Source organism: Solea solea, chromosome 1, assembly GCF_958295425.1.
Source record: "Solea solea chromosome 1, fSolSol10.1, whole genome shotgun sequence".
Classification (NCBI taxonomy): domain Eukaryota; kingdom Metazoa; phylum Chordata; class Actinopteri; order Pleuronectiformes; family Soleidae; genus Solea; species Solea solea.
The window spans coordinates 45,717,438-45,742,514 of NC_081134.1; the positions used below are offsets into that span (position 1 = coordinate 45,717,438).

General features: G+C 42.2%; 1 protein-coding gene across 14 annotated transcripts in view; it reads right to left on the reverse strand.

Annotated features, from left to right (window-relative positions):
- Positions 1-25,077, reverse strand: part of LOC131462852 (receptor-type tyrosine-protein phosphatase F) — a 159,946-nt gene that overhangs the window by 96,972 nt on the left and 37,897 nt on the right. For 13 of the 14 annotated variants that reach the window (XM_058634478.1, XM_058634458.1, XM_058634441.1 and 10 more), the window contains exons 1-2: positions 21,223-21,555; positions 4,793-4,967 (exon numbers count right to left, since the gene is read on the reverse strand). In XM_058634478.1, coding sequence (XP_058490461.1) covers positions 4,793-4,892 — 100 coding nt within the window. In that variant the 5' untranslated portion in view covers positions 4,893-4,967; positions 21,223-21,555. Of the gene's footprint in view, positions 1-4,792; positions 4,968-21,222; positions 21,556-25,077 lie in introns of those variants that run through there. The other variant, XM_058634394.1, reaches the window with a different exon arrangement.

The following is a 25,077-nucleotide window of genomic DNA, read 5'->3' on the forward strand; positions in this document are numbered from 1 at the left end:
TGAAAAGCTGCTCTGTGTGACCCTGAGGCTGCGTCACAGTCTAATGTTCTTTTAGTTCTCATTTGCTCTGTCATGATACTGAGTGCTTTTCTTCTTCTTCTTCTTCTTCTTCCTCTTCCTCTTCCATTTACTGACGGCTGCATTTGAAGGCACGAGTGGGCGACAGAGAGAGTCGATCTAAGGACACTCGGATGCAAAACAAAAACTGAACATGGGAGAAGTAGATGTTGAATGTGTAATAAAGAATACACCGTGACTCCATTATAATGGAGATCCAAACACCTCCTGCTGTGGGAGTATGAGAGAGGAAGCGGGGCTTTATTAATGGTGTTGGGTGAAGTCCGATGGTCACCTCGGCTCGGACCCTGACATTAATAAACCAGTGTGAGGGAAATGTTAAGTGTGTTAAGTAATCTCGAGAGGAGGTGGGTTCGGGGCTAAGCTGCAGAGGTGGCTCCCGGCTTCTTCAGAGCTCCAATTTTGGGGTTAGCTCATCATCCATCACCACTGCACACCCCCCCAACCCCCTCCCCCCCTGCAACCCCCACTAACCTCATTAATTTCCCTCCCCTTGATTGCCCCTCCCACAGAGACCACAAAGAACCCCTACCATTGTTCTCATCGCCTGAGCTACAGCAGAACAGAGGTCTTAAGTAATTCAACTCTCTGCAAGCTAAAATTGAGGAGGGAAATTAAATTATGTCACTGTTGGGACGGGAAATAAGACAGAAGTTCAAGTTGCACGGGCGCCAACAGGCTCTTTGTTGCCTCCCTTAGAATTTAACATCTCTGAACTGTTAAAGGCGACCATTTATCCATGAAATGCAGGAGATCCCAGCACAGTTTTATTCTTCCCCGTGTCCTCTGGCTGTTTGAGTTGAGTTAAAGGCCTTTAAACGTACCTTGGAGGACACTGCACAACAAAATGACACGTGGGTGCATCATTCAAATGAGCGATTACTCTACTGTGTCACATTTTAAGGAACGCTATCTTGAATTTCTTAATCTCTGCAGGGTCTGATCACTGTCGTCATTAAAAAGCTCTGTGGGCATCATTAATACTAGCAGATAAACTCACTCAACACAAATTCAATCCATTCAATGATATATTCCAAATCTGTGTTAATACTGGATTATTCAGATTATTTCATGTAAATTTGAGAGTTACAACACGCAGGCTTTTGTTAATAAATCCATCACTTTTCAGACACAATGGAAAGGTCTTCCTTCATCTGGAGGGAAACTGGTGGTTCTTATTGTCCTGTGGCGTCGCTGAATCCAGGACACAGCAGAGGGTTTGGGTGACTGCCTCTGGCCCCGCCTCTGAGCTTCCTAATTAAACGATTAATCTCACATCATTAACCTCGGACGAACCTTTTCCTCCCTCCATTCCGACACCGCTGCACTGGGTTATGAAAACAACTTCACATCCAAACTCTCCGGTCTCCACATTACAATCCTCCTCCAGAACATTATCTTTGGAGATGTTTTCCCTCATATATCACGCTCTTCCACCGCGTGCCCGGACCTCTGTGCTCGTACGATGTGTGTGGACCACAGCTGTGTGGTAACTGTATTACACTCCGAGTGACTCTCCAAGGTGGATATTGTTACTTTTAATTAAAAAAGAATCCATTTATATCCCTGTCAGATTTTGTGAACACAGTGACCATATGGACACTTAAAAAAAACCAATCCATTTTGCCCCCCTTGCCCCCCCCACATCACTGTCTGCCCAACCCTTTTCTAAACCACTTTGGCATTTCCATCACATCAGTCCAGTGTAGCAGCTGCAGAAATTGCTAAATCAATACAGGAGATTTGTCTTATGGGTTAGTGAAGTTTGAATTAAAGGAGGTTTTTAAACACTTTTTGTCCCTAACATTATTACCTAATAGGGGATATTCGGCCTAAAGCCAAATTTAGCATAGCAGCCCCGTGAGATACGTCTTAGTGGTTTAACGATTGGACAGTAAAGAAACCCAATGGCTAAGAAATTGTCTATAGAACCAAGGAACGGCCATGAATCCAGTGGCTGGACACAGTGAAAGAGAAATAAGAGCGAGACAGAGAAGAAAAGTCACTTTAAAGTTAGGAGGGCCTCGGTGGTCTTCCTTCACCTCACTCCAAAAACCACATAAGATTATAAGATGAGCGGCACGAGAGGAGACACATTCATCAAAAGCTTATTAAAGCCACTGAAATAACTCACAATGACAGCACTACAAAAAGATAACCATTTCATTTAAGTGCTGGGTATGTGTGACTTTGAGACTGACCTTGTGGGCCAGTGGCCTATTGTGTACAGGAGGCTGGTTGATTAGGCGGAGCTCCCGGGGGATCAATGGGGCGTCTGTGATCAGCACTCCAAGTAATCACACTGTATTCTGTGCTCTGACTTAATGACGATATAAGATGAACGACGTCACGGTGGAATCATCGACAGCGCTCGCCGTGTGGACTGTATACTGTATTTGTGCTGCTAAATCATTCAGCATTGTTCTACCTGGAGTACATGGCAGAGCCAGCGTGACGACAAATACAGCTCGTCCTAAATCAGCGCACAAAGCAATGCAAATGGAACACCCTATAGTTGTTTGTATGTAAGGAGGTGGCTTCACTTTGCTCTCACATTTGCCATCTGTGTTTGCAAGTCGGAGACAAGGACACCAGACTGAAGCTGTGTAATCAATCCACCCATAATATCTGTCTGGTGTCTGCCCTGTAATACAGGAAATTCAAACCAGAACTATCAAGTTCGCATAACTAAGTTGCATACAAATTACAGACACCAAATGCACACAACCCTGCCATTAGTGGTAGGTGTTATTTTTGCCCCCCAACTGTCTTATTTTAATTCTATGCCTGTTTGCTTTACAGACAGACGGCGTTTGGTAATAGCAGGTCTGGGACTTTTCCAATGCATGCTTTCATTAAGCTGCAATCATAGGTTAACCTTGGACCAAGGCCAGGCTTTTTCTACAAGTTATCTCTTCTATTATCTTCCTTTCAACCTGAAACATTGTTTTTCCTGTGCCCCTCAGTCATGTGTCATGTGTCATGTGGGTGGCTCCTCAGTGAAAATGCTTGTGTGCACTCGCATTACTGGTTAATTAAAATGGTTAGTGCTGATGTTTTTTATGTGTAAGTGATAAGATTACTGCAATTTGAGAGCAAGGACATGTTGTCCTCATGTACACGTGAGGCACAGGCAAAATGACTAGATTCTGTGTTTACAATCTATGATAATTGTCTCCTGGCAAAGATGATGAATACATGAATACAACCAACTCAATCCTTATAATCACCATATAAAACTTTAAATCACGTCCACAGTTACATATTTGCTTTACATTTGGCTTATAAGAATATAATACTATATTATGTACTATAGATATTATGCATATAAGAATATCTACAGTACACAATATAGGTGAGAACAGAACAATAGAAGCACAGCTTTAAGATGAAGGTCACATCGTGCATGAGGCCGACTCAGCACATTTAAATGATATCGAGGCACCTTCACTGTCCCTGGAGCTCCTTCTTTTCTCAATAATCAAACACTGTTGAATCTATTTTGTTGACTCGGTTCGTGGCAATTAAACAAGTTACGGCAGAGAACGCGTTTACGACATAACAATAAACACGACGCATAACCAACAACATTAATTACTGATGAGGCAGATTATTGGCTTTGCAAAGAAAAGTAGCAAAGCAATTATTCATAGACCAAACTTTATCATATTTATTTGATGGCTTTAATTAAGTTAATTAATCACTGGCAGTTTATACTTTAGTACTAATTGTTTGTTCGTATTTAGAACATCTCGTACACACTGTGTATGTCTTTGTGTAGCAGGTCATACAACAACAGTGTCTTTGACTTGAGTCAAATAAGTGGCACAGTGTTTACAGAGTGGGATAAATTCATTGATCACTGCCGCTGCAGTCGAGCTCTGATTTCATCAGTCTCGTCACATCACGAGAACAAAGACGGGCATCTGAAACATTTGTGCAGGGTCAAGTTCACACTTAGATTGTGACAAACCCGTGGAAACACTGCATGAGACAGAGATGACAGCAGAGGGCTGAGCGAGCGAAGGCAAAGGCTACAGAAAAACAAATCCAGCCGGAGCCATGTTTGACACAACAGGGCAGTGGGAGGGGTTGGGGTTATAATTGAATTACAGTGACCCTATGACAGCACTATAGGTGAGGTCATGTGTTGAATTAATTCTGTCCCTGACCTCGTCTTTGGCAGGACTGAACTCCTTGACGACCCTCGAGACCCAAAGGCACAGCGATGGTGAGACATCTTTCTGAGAGCCTCCTTCCTACCAGAAGCATCATTCAGATTGACAGGCGAGCTCAGAGGCTGATGGAGCTTTGTGCACTTATTTTTAGTGCTGATGCTGAAGCTTTCTATACTTGGACCAGGTGCTACTTTATTTCTGTTTGCTAGAATCCACCAAAGGCACCTAATGTATATAAAAATCTATAGTACTTTGTTGAAAGAAGCTTCACGGTGCACAGCAGCAAAGAAACGAGGAATTAATATAATAAAAAAAAGACACAATATGCTGGTTTAGCCTCCAAAAAACATGTATACATATAAATCAACACCTAAAGAGTGCAACATGTAGTAAAGGCCTGTATTTGTCCAGCTGCTGCCACAAGAAAGTGCTTTTTTTCTTTTTCCATCACGTGTCACTTTCATCTCTATCTTACTGTCAGAAAACTGGTGTGGTTTAATGTGAGGAAAGCTTCACAGGTGAACGAGGTTACTTACTGTCTGCCACAGAGGAGAACACCATGCAGCTGAGTAGAAGCAGGAACAGCAACGCCCCCCTGGGCAGGAAGGGCACTGCCGGGTAAATATTAGGCACCATGTTCCAAGTTGGCACTGCTCCCTCCTCGGTCCCTTGCTAGACGCGTCCCACTCTGACAGGATCAAAGACTAACACCTGCAGGACAGAAGCACAGACACATCAGTATTCAAACCCTCCATATGTTTGCAGATATCTGAATGAATACAATAACAGGAAGAAAAAAAATCAAAAACCAAAGGAGAGTTTTGAATTGTGTACACTTGGAAGAAAACAACAGCGCACAACATCGGGGATGTTTGGTCACGACAAACAAGGCAGAAAGTCACCACAACAAAATCCTGCCCAAGGCAGTGGAAAATACAAGTGAGGCGAAGCTAACGAGAGCGGAAGAGTTCGAAAGGAAACGCTGCACAACATCATCGTGGTGAGAAAGGACAGGAACAAAGAGGAGGACGGAGGAGTGAGGAGTCAACCTCTCCTCTCCCAATAAGAATCACTTTAAACCCCAGAGGAGCTCCTAAACAATCCTCCCTAAGGGCCACCGCCCACTTAATGTTCCCCATTAAGAAATTGAACCCGTGTCTTCCAGATGGGTTCAAATCAACAAAGTGGCATGATCTCATTGAATGACAACATGTATGCACACATGAAGGTTTAACATACAACCAGAGCCCGGGGGAGGGGCCTGATTGGATGATTGGTCAACAAAGGAGCAGCAGGTGTGCCACAAATTAACCAAGCTATTAAACAGAAAGCCGTCTTCCATCATTCTGAGTAGGAGGCGGAGACAAAAACATGGGCTGTTTCTTACACTGGCTCCTTTTGTTTTTTTTAAGAATTAGATTAAGTGTAGGAAATGACTAAGCCCACTGATAAGATAGAGATATACGACCATAAGTTTGGTATAGCCTGCAGTTTTGCTGTCTAATAATGTTACAAACAAAGTAACTGTGCAAACCTCTGATTTGAGTTAACTACATTTCTCTCTTGCCCGTGGCCATCTGTGATGAGTAATCAAAACACTGTAAAGCAGACAGCAACATTGTGAGGGTGGATATCTCTCTTTTGATGGAATTAAAGCAGCATCTCCAGGAAAAAAGGACTCAAATGAAAAAGAAAAAGTTTTTTAAGTTTTAAAGTAGCCCTACGTTTGTCTTCTACGGCTCCTTGACCATGTTTCTCTGTAAAGCTTTTACAGGAGGTCTATCAGGATGGAGCTGAAGACTTCCACAGCTCACGTGTTCATATCTCTGAACAATACTATATGGGTGGCCAATTCATCAGTTTGAAGCTTTTTTTCATGATTAAAACAAGATTTCCGATTGTTTAAGCTTCTTAAATGTGAATATTTTCTTAATTTCTTTGGTCTGGACAAGAAAGAAATCATTAAAAGTGAATCGTTTGGTTTGTGGACAAAACAAGACATTTGAGAACATCATCATTTCCAAGGTTTTCTGATATTTTATGGACCAAACTATTAATCGAGAAAACAATCGACAGATTAATCGATTATGAAAATAATCGTTAGTTGCAGCTCTAGTCTCTTCATCTCCATAAGTTAGTGTCAGAAACACAATGCCTCCAAGTATCTTCAGCCTGTAGAGATGCTGAGCAAAGAGACACACACACACACACGTGATCACGCTCTTTCTGAAACAAAGAGAAAACAGAGAATAGCTCAGAGTTTGTGTATTCCCCTCACAGTCTGTTGCCAGGAGTGGCTGCTGGTGAGCATGTGTCATGTTTATCTCCTGTTTGCTTCAGCCATCATTGTGTTTGCAAGACAAGAATTTACAATACACACCCTGTGCAACACAACTTCTTCAGGGCAAACTGGATGCAACAGTGGATAAATATTGGAGTGACAAGATACAGCAGTACTGGCAGTGCTACAGACTGCAGCTCCTAGCTCCAAGGAACCTGCCGGATGTTGTGAAAGCTCACTGTGAAGTTACAGGTTTTTGCCCAGATTAGAACGAGTTAATGAGTAAAACCTCTTTAATGAATTTAAAAAACTGCGCATGCAAATGACCGTCATCGTCTATTGTTTGGGAGCTGTGATGGATCCATAGTATTCTCACTCATTTTATTGAGTTATTTTACGTTTCACGTGAGTTTCACAAGTTTGTTCCCTGAAAAGTTTGTTTTGACACTCATTTTTTTTATGTATGCCAGCTCTGCATCGCTCTCCGCCGACGGGTAGATGGAGTGAGTGAGGCTGATAGAGTTGGCTACTTGCCGTGCTCCAAACCCTTGACGGTGAATGGATATCTTTCACAGCAGAAGCCAGAGAAAAGAGATGCTTTTCATCTTCACTGCAACAAATTCACAAATTTATTTAGCTACTTATTCTTCCCCAGTGCAGGTTGGTGCCTCCCAGCCGCACACAAATACTATAGGACGACGTTTGCCACCATGTGCATTTGTTTTGTAGTGGTGCTGGTGAGAGGAGGACGAGGCTTCAACGGGGAAACAGTTCAGCGTGATCCAAAATCTGAGCAATGGGCTCAGAACACAGGAAGACATTGTTTAGCCACTACATGAGACAGCAGGAGAAGGAGTGTAGGAAAACACTGGGCTGGAAGTGTGTCTTTGTGTTGGAATTATTAAATCTGAGAATGGATTCAATTATAAAAGCCTTTTTTGTGAGAGTAAGAGACGAAAGTGCAATAAAGAGTTCGCTCTGCAAAATGGATAAAATGATTGTGCAGATTATTCTACCAGAAACTGAGATCCTAACAAATAATTAGGGTGAATTCCAGAGTTAAATAGTTTTATAGCAACAGCAGATGATCTCGACTAATGCAGTTAAAAACCGCAGAGCAAAAACTAATCATCAGGACACGGCAGGTTCCAAAAACCTACTCTTTTTCTAAATGATGGAGTTCTACTTAAGACTATTTTAGAATAACATCATTTCCTTTTTGACAGGCATTCCCTGAGATTTGCCTTCGTCCAGATGAATCAGATGTGACAGGTCCGACATGAACTTGTTTATGTAAAAGAATGGTTGATATATTTGGTTTAAGCAAACACAATAAACTGACAAACCCATGAATGGTGGTCCCCAATATAGGAAGATAATACATGAGGCAAAGTCTTGCTTCCATCCCATAGATTATAGTTGGTGAAGTGCTGTGGAGGAACAACAGCTCCACTGACCTCATGACTCCAAACATTTGAGACGAGGTGGTGATTCAGAGGTCGACAACCAGGCTAAATACAATTTGTGGCGAAGCGCTTGGTTTTTCGGTCCAATTTATCAAGATGTCGAGATCAGATATCATATATATATTGTACATATAGAAGGAGGGAGCATGGCTTCAGAGGTGGCACCACTGAATCTAGACACAACGACAAGTTAAAACCTCCAATGACCAGTTACTCAATAGGGCATTCATTCTCTAAGGAAGACGCTTTGGATTCTCAAGTGTCTGGGGATTTCTCAGTATTGTAGAGTGGGACATTCTGTATACAGTTCATACTAGGGCTGCAACTATTACTCGATTGTTCACTTCATAAGTGATTACTAAATGTCAGCTGTTTTGATAATGGATTTGTGTTTTCAGTCACCGTTTTCAGCTTCTTAAATGTGAATATCTCCTGGGGTCTTTGCTCCAAATAAAAAAGAAATCATGAAAACTGATTTTTGTTTTGTTTTGTTGACAAAACAATACATTTGAGAACCTCATCATTTTAAAGTTTGTCAAAACAGATAGATTTTATGATATTTTATAGACTAAACATCTGATCAAGTAATAAAGAAAACATTCAACAGATTCATCATTTATGAAAATAATGGTGAACAATAGGAAGAAGGCTAGGAGGTTTGGGTGTTGAAGTGTTGAAAAGGGGAACAATGAAATGAGAACTTTCCAAACGGTTAACTGTGGAGGACAAAAGAGCTTTTGTGGGGAATATAATGAAAACACACACACACACACACCTATGCTTTGCTTCTTTGCCACCCACATCTGCTGCCTGTCATTCACGTTATTACCCTGGATATGATAGTATGTGTGTGGCAAGGGAGTGACCACCCATATAGAAGTAGTGCTATACAAAGAGCAGAGAGAGAGAGAGAGAGAGCACAGAGGCTGAGTAAACACTACTTTTATGCTAACTACAGGTAGCATCTCTGCTCTCCGCGGTTTCCATCCCTCCTACTCCCATTCTCTCTTTTTCTCCATCTCCATTTAATGGGTCATCCTGAGCACGGGGAGGTGGGACAGCTAAGATATATGGCTCGTAGTGTGGGGAGCTAATCACGGCCATCTCTGGAGGTGATAAACCTAGACCGGAGTGGCTTGTGTTGGCACAACCTGCAACGGCTCCATAAACACAGTTACAAGCTGAATTTCGACAGCAGTGTTTTGGCCCTTGATTAGTTCTCCATGCCCTAGAAGGCTGTGCTCCCTTTTTTTTTACCTCCACAGTGAACACACACCACAGAACCCAGGAGAATTGCAGCGAGCTGGCGAGCCACATATTGTAAAATGAAAATGTTAGGTAACTAAATGAGGTTTTCACCTCAACTCGGAATGCCTTGCTGTATGCACAGACTTGATGGTGCGTGTCTTTTTACAGGGCTACACTGAAATCTACCTAACCAAGAGTAATGTTCTGTGACCTATCGAGTTCTGCGGCACTTCAGTTTACAAGCTGATTTCACCGAGTTAATTGTTAACACTTTACTGCCGAGGAGAGGGTTGAGAAACAGAAAGGCACCAATAACGAGCAAAAGCACTTCCTTTAGTTGAGCAATAGAAAGTAGGGAGCACTGATTATGGGTGACCTACAATGAACACGCTCGGGTAATAAATCACATGAGTAACATGTCTGTCTGTGTGGATGACTCAAGAAATCCATCACGTAGGTAATGTAGGAGCCACACCAATAATCAAGCATAGAACAATGCCCGTGTGAAGTGTTATTGCCCGTGGCAATAACGACAACTGACGGGGTCAACGTGACGCGTTATGATGAAATCTGTGACTCATGAGAGGTGGATTTCATACGCCATAGTCCTGATCATTTCCCAAAACACTTGCACTGACTTGCCTCTCAAACAGAATGCCAGGAACACCATTGCAATCTTGTTCAACACACATGATAGGAAGTCCATCGCCATTTAGTCTGCTCGAGTTACCGTTAACAAAAGTCAAGCACTTTCATAAATTACCACTGAAATGAACCAGGGATTTACAGTCACCTCTGCTACCAAACAATCAACGAATGAAAGGTGATATGTATTACACTGATAAGTATTACACAGAATAGAAGAGACATATCAGAGTGCCACTTCCATTTGAATTTATTGGAGAGAGATTATTGGAGTTGTCAAGCTGCAGAGCAACGAGAAAATGGCTTGCACTACAAAGTGCTGGGCAAAGGGCTTGCAATAAATCAAAAGGCAGACTCAATGTAAATGAGACATTCATCAAATAAAAGTAATGCTATGTGTACCTGGAACTATCGACTGCATGAAACTGTAAAGTGGGACCAATCTTGGAGGCCATAGCAACAGCATATAAACAAGTTGAGCTTAAACACACTTTATTCTTATAGCTTTTGGATGAAAAATTAATGTTTCTTATACATTCCATCCCATCTGTTGACCTCGAAGATGACCACCTCGAGCAATATTATTTACTATCATTGGTGTTAAAAATATTGTGATTATTTTTGCTAATAAAATGTTAGTCCTTTTACTGATCTATCAGAGGAACAGAATCAGGTCATACTACAAATCTAGGGTCTCTTTAAAGCCACTAGCCTTGTCCTAGTTCAATCAACAGACATTATTTCTAATCCTAGATGTCATAACTGTTTTATTTTAATAATAAATCCCCACTGATTATGTCTTATTACTAATCTGACAGCTGGCCAGAATAAACTGCAACTCCCAAAAAACCTGTGCCCAGAAAATACTCGTGTACAAATATCTAAGCCTTGTGTTAAATTCAGAGCATCTATAAAGCCATTAACCTTGTCCTAGTTCAATCAACAGACATTATTTATGATCCTAGATGTCATCACTGGTATTTTCATTTTGCTTACAAACTCCACTGTTTATTACTTTATTACTAATCTAACAGCTGGCCATAATACACTGCAATTCCTCAAAACTTGTGCCCAGAAAATACTTGTCAACAACAATCTAAATCCTGCGGTTCAGTTCAGAGTCTCTAAAAGCCAATAGCCTTGTCCTAGTTCACAGATAGCGTGTGTGTTTACAATGATGAAATTAAAATGAATGATTCTGAGTTGTGGCCAAATATTAAAGTGGAAATATGACCTGAGATTCTCAACAGCAGATGTGAACATATATCAAAAGGAAATTCACACTGTCAACTAAGAAATATGGGCCAAGACGTCACCACTCGACAGTTTGCTCATGGACAGATGGTCCCATAAAATGACTAGGCAGGCAGGACAGAAGGCTTAAACCCCCCCCCCCACGTAACCACCAACAACAACCTTGACCCCCCCCCTGCTGGGCAGAAAGCCTTATCTCCACAAGCACAAGACAAACACAGTGGAGGCATGTGCACAGAAAGACGGGCAAATACAGAGCTCCATAGGTCAATAGCTGGTCAAACACGGGCTCAGCTCGATCCGCTGTCCAATCATCGATGGATTTTCAGCAAGAAAAGAAAGAGCTGAAATATTAGAAAAATAACTATTGGATAACTACCAGGTTTAGGAGGATACGGAATACAATATAAACCGCCAGCACAGTGCACAAGCATGTTTTCTCAATAGTATTGTCAAACATGAACAAAAGCCTTCCCTTTATCTTTAGATTTAAGAGTACTTATTTCCCACAGGTGGAAATGAGGTGAGACGATTGAGCATAACTTTGTATGAAAGGGTGGCGGAGGCTTAAGAGGGCTTCATACTCTCCAGCAGGTGTCTACACTGTTCTAAATCAATTACTTCTAGTCAGTCAGTGCTTAGGCTAGGGGGGTATTGTAAATCAGCTTGGTGTCAGGCCAGATTAGAGACTGTAACGGCCTGGGACAGGGACTCTTTGGCCAGCAGGGACCTTCAAGAGTCTGACATGTGAAAGACGCTACTGCCTCAGTGCTAGGTGACAGAGCTGCATCTCTTGTTATTGTTTGCCACAGTACTTTGTGCTAGGGTTGGGCAATTCCAGGATGTATAGTGTGAAACTGTAGATAATGCCCTATACCCTTTCAATTTATTTAATCTATGCTAGTCATTGCAGAAAATGATCCAAAATAAATGAGTAAACTAGTTTAAGGCAATACTTGATTTGGAATCAAGTGTCATAATGTATCATTGTATTTTAGGCCTTGTCCACGTGGAAGCAGAACTTTCCTCTTTTCTTTTCCATAAAACGCAGCATTGTTTCAAGAAATGTCGACATACACACGGAATTCTCACAAAATTGTTCTAAAAGCTATGGTATATACTGTGTGTGGTGCTGTAACACAGAAATAGACAAAAGATGTGAAACATGCGCATTCATCTTGCCTACTGTGTACAAAACTCCACAAACACAAGAAGGCGGCAATAAAGATAGTGAGAGCAAGAAAGACGTGGGGCATTATTTGTGATTATGCATTGGTTGGAAACCTTGTGCCTGATGGTGACTGAGGCAAAGCATATGCTTGTATTTGAAAGGAAGACCCCTTCATGAGATACAGCATGTTTTAGTGGAACAAAACAAATGCTATTGTGAAACCAAAGCCTTGATTACACAAAGACAAGCCAAGATTTGTGTACCTGAAACAGCTAAGTCCTAACAGACTTAACATGGGTTAGCCGGCATTGCAAATGTGGAAAAGGTGGATCCCCATGATGCTAATCCAACTCCTTCCCTGCCTTCTATTCCAGGAAGCTATCAACTCACTCCCTGTCTAACTAGAGGAAAAAAGGCTGATTCTAATAAGGTGTTTTTGTCTTTCTGAGAGTCAGTGTGTGCCCCCCCCCCCCCCACCGTGGCCACGTCTTCTTCTCTGTTTGTTTCTCTTTTTGTGAGCCATGGGCCAGTCTGTTGGAGCAGATGGAACCATATATCCCCATCGCTCTCCAGAGGCCTGAGGATTTAAAATGTAAAAGAGATGAGTGTGGAAAAGGCAGGGGCTACTGGATGAAGGGCAGAAACAGGGACTCTCGGCTTAGACCATGTTCCTTAGACAAGTGCAATCCATCTAAAAGTTGTGACGACACTATGGAGTGATAAAATGCAAAGATATAGGAATCAAACAATAACCTTGTGTATCTGTCCTCATTGGGTGCTTAATCCAACACTTAGGAGAGTGGTAGACTGTATTTTTATTGTTACAGAGGCAGATGTTCCATAATATTCTATTGTCATGATTCTGAAAAGTCACATTACAACATTACAAAACGACTAAGGGTATTGTGTACAGAGTGTGCCAACACACTCACGGCTGCATATGGTCAGTGTGAAAGCAGAAGTTTAAAATCCAGAAAAACTTGACAGAAATGGTGTGGAAGTATACATTTTAAAAGTCATCGTTGTATTTCTCTGGAATGTGTGGTCATTAGAAGTTGTCAATGGCTCTTATTTAGTTTGATTACCTCACTCACTTACCACATACCTACCTAAGCAGGAGTAATATTAAGGTCAATAACTGAAACTCACTCAGCCTGATGTATTTGTACAGACCTGGATGTCTGTATCAAGACTGTTTATACACATTGCGTGCAGGTTGTGTTTTTATTTCCATGAGTTGTGGTGGAATTGTTGCCTCATCTGCACTTGCTGCTGCTGCTGCCTGTCGCTGTTTTTGTTTCTTATTTTCTCTGACATTAGGATGTTATTCTGCTCTTGTCAGTGTCAGAAGAGTCAAATCTCTAACAACCGCAGCATCTGTGCAGGGCTCCAGACTAACCTTTTGCATTGGTTGCACTGATGCACCAGCACAACATGTAAGTGCACCCAGACATGACAAGATAAGCACAACAATTTTAAAGCAAGCTCTTTAGTCATTTGTCGTTACTCTTTACTTATTAGAGAAAAAAAACACAGTGTGTACTAAATGAGGACAGCATTTGTCTGTTAGATAATCAACATTCAGGGAGATAACGTTAATACTGGGCCTGGTTTTACCAATAGAGCAATCTAATGCCCTCAAGTCTGGATGCACTGTTCTGCATTCACAGATATTGGGTAAAACATCTCCTGCTGTGGCAAAAACAAGTGCAACACACATAAAGCCAATGTCTTCTGACTTGTCTGAAACAGTGGGAGTCATGTTGGCATCCATCAGGCTAACATCTTATTAGAGTAGCACTTTTAAGCCCAGCCCACTCTACTCCATCACAAAAACAGACACACACAGAGTCAGAAGACATCCAGCACAATCCCATGTAGTGAATGTAGTGAATGTATTTTATTGAATGTTTTCTAATGAAAATTACCTTTTATTTGACAAAAAAAAAAACATGTGTTGATTCACGTCAAAGTGGTTATACAGAAATCCTGGCCCTTTGTTAGTGGGTGTATGGTGTATGGTGTATACCTGCATATCACGCAGACTAAACCACAGCTATAGGCTAATTTCATCTTGAATGACCATCTTGTTCATGACTGCTGCACACAGACAGGGAGCAGTGTGCGGGAATATCTGGATTAGAGCCAATCAGAGACGAAGACCCACCCATTTTCAATGGTTTTGACCACAACATCGTCCCTCCTTGACTGTGAGTCCGGGCAAGTGTGGACAGAGAACACAGGCTTTACAGATGGACATTAGAGAAGATCCCTGCAATGGTACCTTCTGTAACTAATGCACTATAAAAAACATGCAACATCAAGTTCCAGTTCTCAAAGGCCTTATTAAAATTCACAAATTGTTAACATAAATAATTAGCTACAGTCCCAAAAAAGTAAAGTGCATTATTTAATAACCCAATTGACTGCTGATAGTTACCAGCCACAGGGAAGAATAAACAGGATTCAATTAGGATGCTGCCCCTGTGGCAAGCCCAAAGAGCCAGACTCTCCTTCCTCCACACCTCACCCCAGGCTACATTTCAGGTAATGAGAAAGTATCTGCACACTGTATCTGTCGTTTGGGAGAGGATTCTGCTTCGTCCTCCATCTCAGCTTGGCAGGTTGACAGACAGCAAGAGAGAAGAACAACAGGCGGACAAGGTTGTAAGCAGTGCAATCGATTGCCAGCTGACTCACAAGGTCCATTATACTGACAGGCTAGAGCCACAACACGACGACCTGCACTCCACCGACACCCTCATTACAACCCATGAATCTCTCACCATGGCAAATCTCTCACCATTGCTCTCTCCCTGTTTTGTGCTCTCTTGAATTCTCTATAGTTTACATCTTCCTGACAAAACACTGTAGTGAATTTCACAGTCAGTCTGATGGAAGTGTTTCAAAAGAGGCGAGAGCCACCTCTAAACCTCTGCACTTAGCTTTGTGAACTGGCAGCCCATGGATGCGCTACAAAGACACACATCAGAGGAATTTTCTCCTGCCTACATACGAATGGAAGCGATCGTGATTTGCAAAAAAAAAAAAATCTCTCAAAGAAATTCTCCCACGATCACCAAGTCTTTCAAGTATGCGCTCTGCTCTTCTTGGCCTTTTTTCCTGCAGCCTCCCCCTAGTTATTCTGAAATCCTTAGTCCTTGGAAGACTTATTTATACTCTCTCTCTCTCTCTCTCTCGCCTACCCCACCCCTCTCCCTCACAGTACAGCTGCAGATAGGATTTACCTGCAGCTGAGACAACCTCCAGACTATCAATTACCACCGGTGTAGAGTCACTGTTCTGTAGCTTGGCTAACAAGACATGCACACACCACATACACCTCAGTGCATATGTACACTCCCATAGAGTTCTCTGCAACACAATTTCTGGGTTGATGGTAAGTTACAAGATTCACGTAATAAAAAAAACAAAAAAACCCACATAAGACCTTCTCTAACAGTGAAAATATGCACAGTCATGCTTTGATATTTAGATCAAGAGGTTGAAATGAGAGGAAATTATACAAGAAGATTCTAGCGATTACTAGTAATTAACATCTGACTTGCCAATATACACATACAGTATGTAAGGCTGTCGCTCTGGTGCATAGAACAGAACAGCTAATTAACTGTGTGCTTGTTATCGTCATGGTGACAATGGTTTTACAAAACTGTGAGGTAAGAGAGAAAATAATAGCACAACATACAGTTTTTGTAATCCTGACACATCATCTGCCTCTGTGACCATGATCAGACTGAACACCAGGCCACTGAACACAACACAGTTATCACTCACCTGATCAAATCCACCCTGACGCTCAAAATACTGCTGCCAGGGCCATCAAATAGGATGCCACCAAAGCTGGTGTTGCGGTTGTCAAGTTTAAGTTATTCTATAGATTGGTTAAATGCTATTTTGTCAGTTGCTGTTAAGCTCAGTTGAGCAGGTTTTGGCTCAAGTTCTCAGCTTTGATTGGTTTCTACTGCTTCTGCACTTTTTAAATAAAAAAGTCCAGAGGGGTTTATGTGAGAATGCTTATGTCAGCGGATGTCCCCACGGACATTTTTCTTAACTCTCTGTGCTGTTCCTGAAAACGTCCTAGTGCGGCAATGGGAGAAGAAGCAAGAACCTCTGGCTAATTTACAGCTAGGACGTGGATGAGAGTCCTGCAGATTATATGCTCAAGCCAACTGTTTTGTTGATGCACCTACCCTGGAAACAGAAACCACGTCAGGGGCATAGGCTAACAATTCTTCATAAAACTCTTAGGAGGAGTTCAGTCAGCAGCAATCTATCAGTGCATGGTCATCCTGTTAGCCTGTGAAGAAAGAGCTGAGGAAGTGAAAAGTGAGCAATCATGTCCAGGCGTGACAGTAGCACACAGATAATTAGGAAGACAGATTTAGGTCAAAGAGCAAATGTATAAACTGTATAAACTGTATATTCACAAAGGACTGAATGGAAACACTGTGAAGTGAAACACCAGTGAACAAAAAATGAACTATCACATATAAAATCAAGATCAACAACATGTCAAGGAGCTTCCCTATGAGCTATAAATGGGAACTGGTGGTCCCTCTTTTTCCCCCCTTCCCCAACCGTTCCCTGGTCTGACTGTCAGCCAAAGCGGCCAAGACTCCCATGTTTACTAATGTAGAAGCAACCCCTTTATCAGGGAAGAGATTTGTAGGGAAGAGGCAGGGGATTAGCCATCAAATTACCAGGCAGACAGCATCCCTGCTCCAAGGTTGTGAAGCAGTAATCTCTGAGGCTGAAGGGGGAGATCCAGATAAAGGTTTAGGACTGGTGCTGTGGAACTCCAGACTGTGCATAAGTAAAATATGAAAATGTGTTTCAAGGGAAAAATGTGTTTAAAATGAAGTTCTCCCTTTTGTGTTTTTGTGATAACAACATTTGCCGCTCCAAATTAGATTATATAGTTTTCCCATGTTGTTGGGCTACGAGGTAACATTACAAAGTCCTACACCCCCACAGTGCCAGGCGTTGGAAGGGGAAAGCTCTTTAACAGGAATGCTGTAGCTAGGCAGGGCTGGTAGAATTAGATTACAGTGGCCTTGCCCATGGTTCTTACATTGTCACCCCACCTCCCTCCCTTAAACAAGCAGTGCTCTCCTCAGAGAATAGCCCCTGGACACAGGAATGTTTCATCAACGCCTCAGCCCCCAGCATCCTTGCAGGGCCACAGTGGGCCAACAGGCGCTGCACAGGCAGGCTATAAATAAGTCAGGCATTATAATGAAACAAAATGAATCTCCATCCATCTTCCCAAAACAAGCCAGGGACCTCAGAGTTCTGCAGGAGGAAGAGTCATCGCCTTTTGTTTGAGGATGAACCACAGGATAAACACGGGATAAATGTCGAATGCTGCTGCTGCTGCTGCTGAATAAAGCTAAACACATGCTCTCTGAAGCTAGTATGACTACACGCCGTACCGTACACCGTAACCACATATTATTCCATTTGATGGACAGTGAGAGGCCATTTCCTGTTGCTGCCGTGTGACTTCAGCAGTGGTGACGTGCTAAAAAAAAACGACAGCATAGATTAAGTTCAAGTGAGAGCCGAGTTGATGAAGTAATCAAGTAAAATGTCATGTTTAAGCCAGGCATTTGGAGAAATTGGGAAGCTGAACAAACAAGGCTGCTGCTAAGGCAGAGGGATAAATCAACACATGACTATTCCTGCAGGACCAAGCACCAAATAAATCAAGCCCAAGTTCAATTTTATTTGCTTTACTGCAGTTTAGCATCGCCATTATCCCCTTATACAAAGAACTCCATTTTAATGACAGCCCAAACCAATGTGACCTTGTATTTCTGCAAAAGTAATATTTTAGTCATGACATTCTATACGGTCATGTAGGGATTCAATTATATGACGTCAAAGAAGTGAATGGTATAAAACACTGCTGACAAACAATGGAAAAGTGGCCCTGAAGGCCTCTCTATACTGTCTGGGGCTCCACACGTGCGTACCTGATGCCACATTATACTCCATTGCAATATATTTTGCTAACTGGAGCATGAGTCAATGAGAATGCATGGTCACAAATTTCGGGCCGCGAGTGGATGTGTGGATCAGAATTCACATGAGTGGATGAAAGCCTTTATATTACACGGTCCACAGTGGACCTGAGCAGACATGAAAACCATGAACTGGCCTGCAGTCAGACTTCTCCTGGGCCCTGAAAATAGTTTGAAACGGTAGCAGAATTCATACGTGTCTCCACATACACCAGTCCAAGCTTGGCCTTGTCATACATACAGAGCACATACAACTGCAGCTGCCCCTGAAAATGAAAATGGAGGCTGTTTCAATCAATGTGGATGATGTGAAACTGAAATGAGTCTCTGACAAAGAGGATTTGTGTTCCCACTGAGAAACCCACAGTTGTAATGCAAAACGCTAACGCATGGTCGGATAAGAATAAAGTGTGTTTTATTTAAGAAACCTTCTATTCACGCCTAATTGATGACAGAAATAACATCACTTAACCCTAAATAAACGGAACAAACGTTAATGACCTTTTTCCTTTAGTTAACACAGCATCATTTCAGTAAATGTCTTCATCCACACAAAACCACTCATAACACTACAGTACATATGCCAGGCCTGTGCGTGCTGCTGCTCCACTCATAGCATGTGCATACAGCATGTTGATTTTCCCACTCTGGGATTTTTACATCTCAAAATGCTGTTTCCATGCAGATAAAACAAAAACAAAAACTTCAGCCTCTGAGTTCAGCCACATGAGGTCTCTGTGTGCAGCAGCTGAGGGAAAACTGTCATTGTCAAAACACTGGTTGTTTTAGTGGTTTAAATTAAAAAAAAAAGAATCTTTTTTCAAATCTATTTCCACAGCATCTGTCAAAAAGAATGAGCGACTGTCTGAAGAAAGAAGTGTCACAACTGAGAGCAGAGAGTGACTATCAGCACGGCCGATGCTTCACACAGAACAAATCTTTCCCACTTACCCATCACTGCGTCAACCGCACAAAAACTGACCATTGACAATTAGACCTTGTCATCATAAAAAAAGCCTACCCGTGACCTTGTCGCCAACTTGGACAGAAATCCAACTCCAGTGGAATTTTAAGGTCTGAAACCTCATCACACGCACGTCTAGACCTCGTCTACAACAAAGCTTTGAACTTTGAAGTAACTCTATAGACGAAGGCGAAGGCTTGTGTCTGCTCACAGTGTGCGTCATAGACAAATGTCTGGTTCCGCTGACACAATCGCCTTCACAGACATTGATCTGTGATTGTAAGCAAACCACTTTCATGTCCCAGCTGAGACGGGAGTGATTAAGCAGATCCATCATGCATTAACAGGCCGTTACATGTCACCCAATTTACCAATGATGAGAAATCAAGTTGTATGGAAAAATCCATATGCTCAGCCCATAATTACTTTTGAGCAAGCCAATGGGAAGAAAGATTGAGTGATTGACTGTTCCACACAGGGTTACTCAGAAGGAAAGACATCAGAGCAGTCGTTTAAGTGAGGGATAATTTGGATATTTGTTCAGGGAATCTAATAGTGGCGCACAAATGAGCATAGCTATTTCCTCAGGTCGCATCCCAGACATCACTTAGTGTTTGTCTGGAAAATCACCAGTGACATAGTGATAGAGGCATAGTCGTAAAACAGAGGGCCGAGGGGTCTGTGGGCTGCAGCGTGGAGGTGAAGGAGGACGACCTGGAGGTCACTCAGGGTGGAGAGGAGTTGGCTTTGTTTGGACAAATAAAACCATGACTGACTGTGTTTGTTTATGCCGTTGAGCAGCTGAGCACAAGTGTTCACCAATGACCAATGTAACCAATGACAAAAGAGCAAGCTCAGCTTTGGTGAAACGGACAACGGAGTGGAAAAAGTAAATTATCCAAACACAATGTGACATGGCTGCACTAAGATTTAACACAGCTTTGATGGAAAAGAGAAAGTTGCAAGGATCTTTTTCCCCAATGACAAAATCTGCTTGTGCTGAGCAACAAATATATTGTGAAACAACTGCATTTATTGTGTCTAAGAGCAACACGGTCCAAAAGGTTCTCACAGCTACAAGATTTATGGTGTGATAAAGTAATAATTAAATAATTAAAAGTGTCTTTGTTCACGCCTTCGTCCTCTTATATAGCTTTTCATCACGTTAAAAAAAAAAAGAGCGCAAAGAAAAACTATTTTGAAGCTTTCGATCAGTGAAGATCACAAGTTGTAATTGCTGTGAAAGGAGACATAAACATTTTTTAAAAAACATCATTTGCGACTTCCAGAAGTCCTCTACAATTATCAGGGATTTCAGAGTCTTTCTGTGTCTCGTCTCCTTCTCGCTGGAATTCTTGTCGTTGAAACTTTACCCTCCAGATTGCCCAGGGAGATAAAGACAACTGGAAAAACAGGTTGTTTGGCCTTAGTGTAGGCCTAATGCTGTAGAGCGGCAGGGTGCCTCACCTTAGCAGCAGTAGCTAGGGGACACTCTATGGCCCTTCTATTCAAAGTCCTCTGAATACGTAGGGGAGGGCTCGCACCAGACAGGGCAATTTGCCAGAGAGCCAGCCAATAGAGCTAAGCCGAGACGAGGTTAAACTATTGTTTTGGCTTAACAAGCAAGAGTGAGCAAGGACAAAAGGAAACGGGACAAAAGAATAGTAAGAAAATACCTGACCATTGAAGTGTAACACATCAACTAACTTTGTTACTTATGTTGTAAGAGACGCGATGTAATAGATAAATTCAAGATGAAATATAACACATGCTGGTGTCAGGAGACAGAGAGACAAAGTTCAGAAGAATATTTCAAATCCCTCTGAGCCTCAACAACTTTCTCTCCTCACTGACGCATCACAACATTTCTGTGGCAAAATCCACACTTACCTATGCATATCAATGAGGCCCACTTAAAAATAAATCCTTTGTATTTCTTTTTATTGTGAGGCACTTATTCCAGAGAGAGACAAGTATCCAAATCCTAGAAAAGAAAATCCAGCAGTGTTCCCAAAAAGAATAAAAAGATTATCCCTGAACGACGTCTTATGAAAAAAGTGTGTGAGAGAAAGAACTCTCCAGTTCCTGCTCAGTTATTCCATTTTCAGCGTTTTGGGAACTGTCTTCTGGATCCGCGGCAATAAGTTTCCAGCTGTGGTTATAGAGGGATAGTGCTGGGGGAGAGATCCTTCTGAGGCAGAGCTTGTTCACACACTGAGCTGGTGTTCAGAGGCTGCCCGCGAGAAGCCAAACCCACTGTGTGATGTCACAGGAGTCAAATTTCAAGAGGGGAGAGGGAGGAGGCAGCAGAGCCTTACCTTTTGAACCTTGACCAATGAACGACAATGTTGCAGTGCACCTGCACGTACAAAGAAACGGCACACGTGATGTTATGTGTTGCGACACCTTAGAGACTCCATTTTGGACTCACTTTAACCCCCCCCTCCCCCCTTCCAGGGAGAGACTGAGACATTGTGCTGACTGATAATCATAATAATCATAAACCTGACAGCAGACGTGACAACATATCAAACTCTGCTTTAAAATGGAAGCACTTTGTGTATTTCAAAATCAATTTGCCACGTCATTATCACGGAAACAAAGCTGTTAACAAAGTGTGACCTTGAAACATACAAGCGTTCCCGGGGGACTGAGCCGACCTCACACATGTCCACTAATATGTGGACTTGATAATGACACAGTTTCAAAAATAACTTTTGCCACCCTCTCTCTCTCTGTCTCTCTGTCTCTTCCCTTCTTCCTTAAAAAATAAACATGTAAAATTCTCAGTCTTAAGTCAGTAAGGTTTGATTATACACACACACACACACACACACTCCCTGCGGTCAAACTCTGCTAGCCATGGAGCTAATCATCCACAACAGATGTTCAGAAATGTTCAGGCGGATTTATGATGGAGCTCAGAGGAACAGCCAAGTCAGCCCCTGGTGCTGTTTTTTTCTTCCGTCCTATAAGGACAAGGGACAGCACTGAGAGACGACGTAAGCACAACCATTCTCCTCCGCCCAAAATTCCCTCGCTCCCCGAGATTGGCCAACCGAGACGACGCTGCCTTAATAGATCGCAGAGCCTCGGGACCTTTGCTCGTTTATCCCAATAATACTGTAACTCCACTCATCCAACGACGTTTGACAGTGTTTGGCTCTCAACAGAACAATGTTATATTAAATACATCAGTGGGCACTGGTGAGGCTGTGAGTCACCTACACTTGACAATAATGTTCTGAGGTCATGAGGTCAAACCTGCTATTGTAATTATATAACCATACTATGATAAGTTAGTGCTTGCAGAGAGGGAACATACTCTTTCAGCTTTGCATTCAGGCCTTAAACTAAACTTTAAAGCTGAAGAAAATGGCAAACTGTAACGTGCTGTGTACATTTCACGAGAGGGTGTCGCCACAATCTCGACCTTCGAAAGCAAAGGTGGAATCGAGGACTTAACCACGCCCCCAGTGTGACGTCCTCCACAACAGCAACGTTTGCATTGTTGACAAGAAAACCACAAGCACAGGACATCTCTGCGTGCATCATAAATGCATAGATGTAGATTTTGCAGCGTTAAATCAACACTTAAAGAGTTAATTTAACACTGTGCCCGAGTGCATTTGGTCCTTATCAGAATTGGTGTTAAATGAGCTCTTTCCTAGGGGACATTCTACTCACTCTGATGTTGTAATAACTCTGAAAGAGTCATTGAACCCTGACACTGTGAAGCTCCGTTAACACAAGCAACTCTTCTGTCCTCATTTGGAGCCAAACTTGACAGACATCCATCCCTGACCTTATTCAGGGATGGAAATCCTTGGATTGGGGAAAAAAAATATTGAGATTTGAATTGAATTGTGACACCCCGATTCATTACTAATGGAATGTGAGTCATGCTATTAAAAAGCAGTTTGAAAACAGTCGTCTTACTGTTAAAAACCAGAATAAAAACTAAATCTTTAAGCTCATAACTATCTGCAAAAAGGAGAAAAACTAATGTGGATGTGTTTTTCATCCTTTACAAACTAATGGGAGTATGAGGGAACCTTCTGAAGACTAATGCTTTCACATACACACTGCTGAGGAAAATAAGAGAAGCTACTGTTGTGTGAGTAAAAAGCTTGTGTCATCTCAAATGTCATTAGAAATCAAATCGCTGTACAAACAGCACAGAAGTACACGGTGATGTTAAAAGCAGAATGTTTTATAGTGCATGAGCCTTTTTTTCATTTTCTATATTATTTCAACGTCACGTGAACTCAAAACACAGTGTGAGCAGAGCAGTAACTCCTTATGAGAGATTAATACTGTTGCCCTAAGCAGGTTTTTGTAGCCCCGGCAGTTTTAGGACTTATCTTTTGCCCCGCCACCCCCACAAGCTTGAAAAGAGTTGAAAACACCCCCTACCAAGTCTGAGAATTTATAACCCTCTGACAGCCGCCCATCCCCCTACTCATTTCATTAGAAAAAAGCTAGACGACCTCTTCAATCCAAGGGAGGCAGCCTCTCCCAGACTAACGCCAGTGTGCTAACAATACCCATTTAGACTCTGGTGAAAGATGCTGTGAGATCCATGTTTTGGGTTTTTTTGTTGTCTGGGTTTTAAGGCTTTATGTTAAAAGTATTTTTGACAGGAACACAATCAATTGTTCTGCTCCAGGGTGAAGAACACCTTGATGAAGTCAGACAGCTCAGCTCCTCAGTTGGAGCGTTACAGTCATCATCCAAAGGGAAACAGCACTGCTGTAGATGAATCATATCGGCCCTGGACTCCATCAATACCATCATCTGCTAAATCTAACAAGCCTGACAACACATTTGAGAAAGGTTGAGCATTGAGGTGATAAAAAAAAATCAAAAATTCAGAGCAAATCAGGAACATTACAATCTGACGGTTTTTTTTAAAACAACATTTATCACCATCTAGGAACATGGTTCTCAAACTGTGGTATGTGTTCCATCAGAGGTGCACGAGCTGTGACCGCAGTGCCTAGATAAAGAAACCAATCTCTTGCTAGTGTGTGAAGTGCGGAAGAGTGCGGAATGTGAGGAAGAGGAAGATGATGACAAAATGATCTTATTGGGAATAAATCTGCCTCCTTCCTCGGCCTCTTTACACCACTGTATTTTAACGTTGGTGATAATGGTGTTCATCGAGAGCTCGGTATTTCCTCAGGTGAACCACTGATCTAAGATGATGAAATTAAAAAGAAAAAGAAAATAGACTGGCTGTAACTCTCCATTCAGAGAGGTCACTGATAAACACAATTCTGGCTGTGGGCCAGTGAGAAAATGCTGACCTGTGTCGTAAACACTGAGCTGTGAAAGTCAGCGTGCTGCTGCTGCTGCTGCTGCTGCTGCTGCTGCTGCTGCTGCTGCTGCTGCTGCTGCTGATGATGGGCTCTTAAGACTCGCACTATGTCATCATGTCCAAAAGCACAGCTGGGCAACACCTGTTAGCCTCAGAATTCCCAGCCCACAATTTATGGAGGCTTGGCCACTGCTGTTGTCTGTTTGTCAACTAATTTATCTCCAGATTGTAATCGCGGTGTTGTTGATTTAACATGTCGTACCTTACACACACCCGAGCGCGTTGTGACGGATGAGATACGTCGCAGAGATTTCTTATCCAGTGCAGAAAGTATGCTCAATCACATCTTCCTGTATGTAATTACTTGTTACACAGACAATCAAATCGTCCTTCATCATGGGATTAAAAAAGAGCAGCATCTGAAC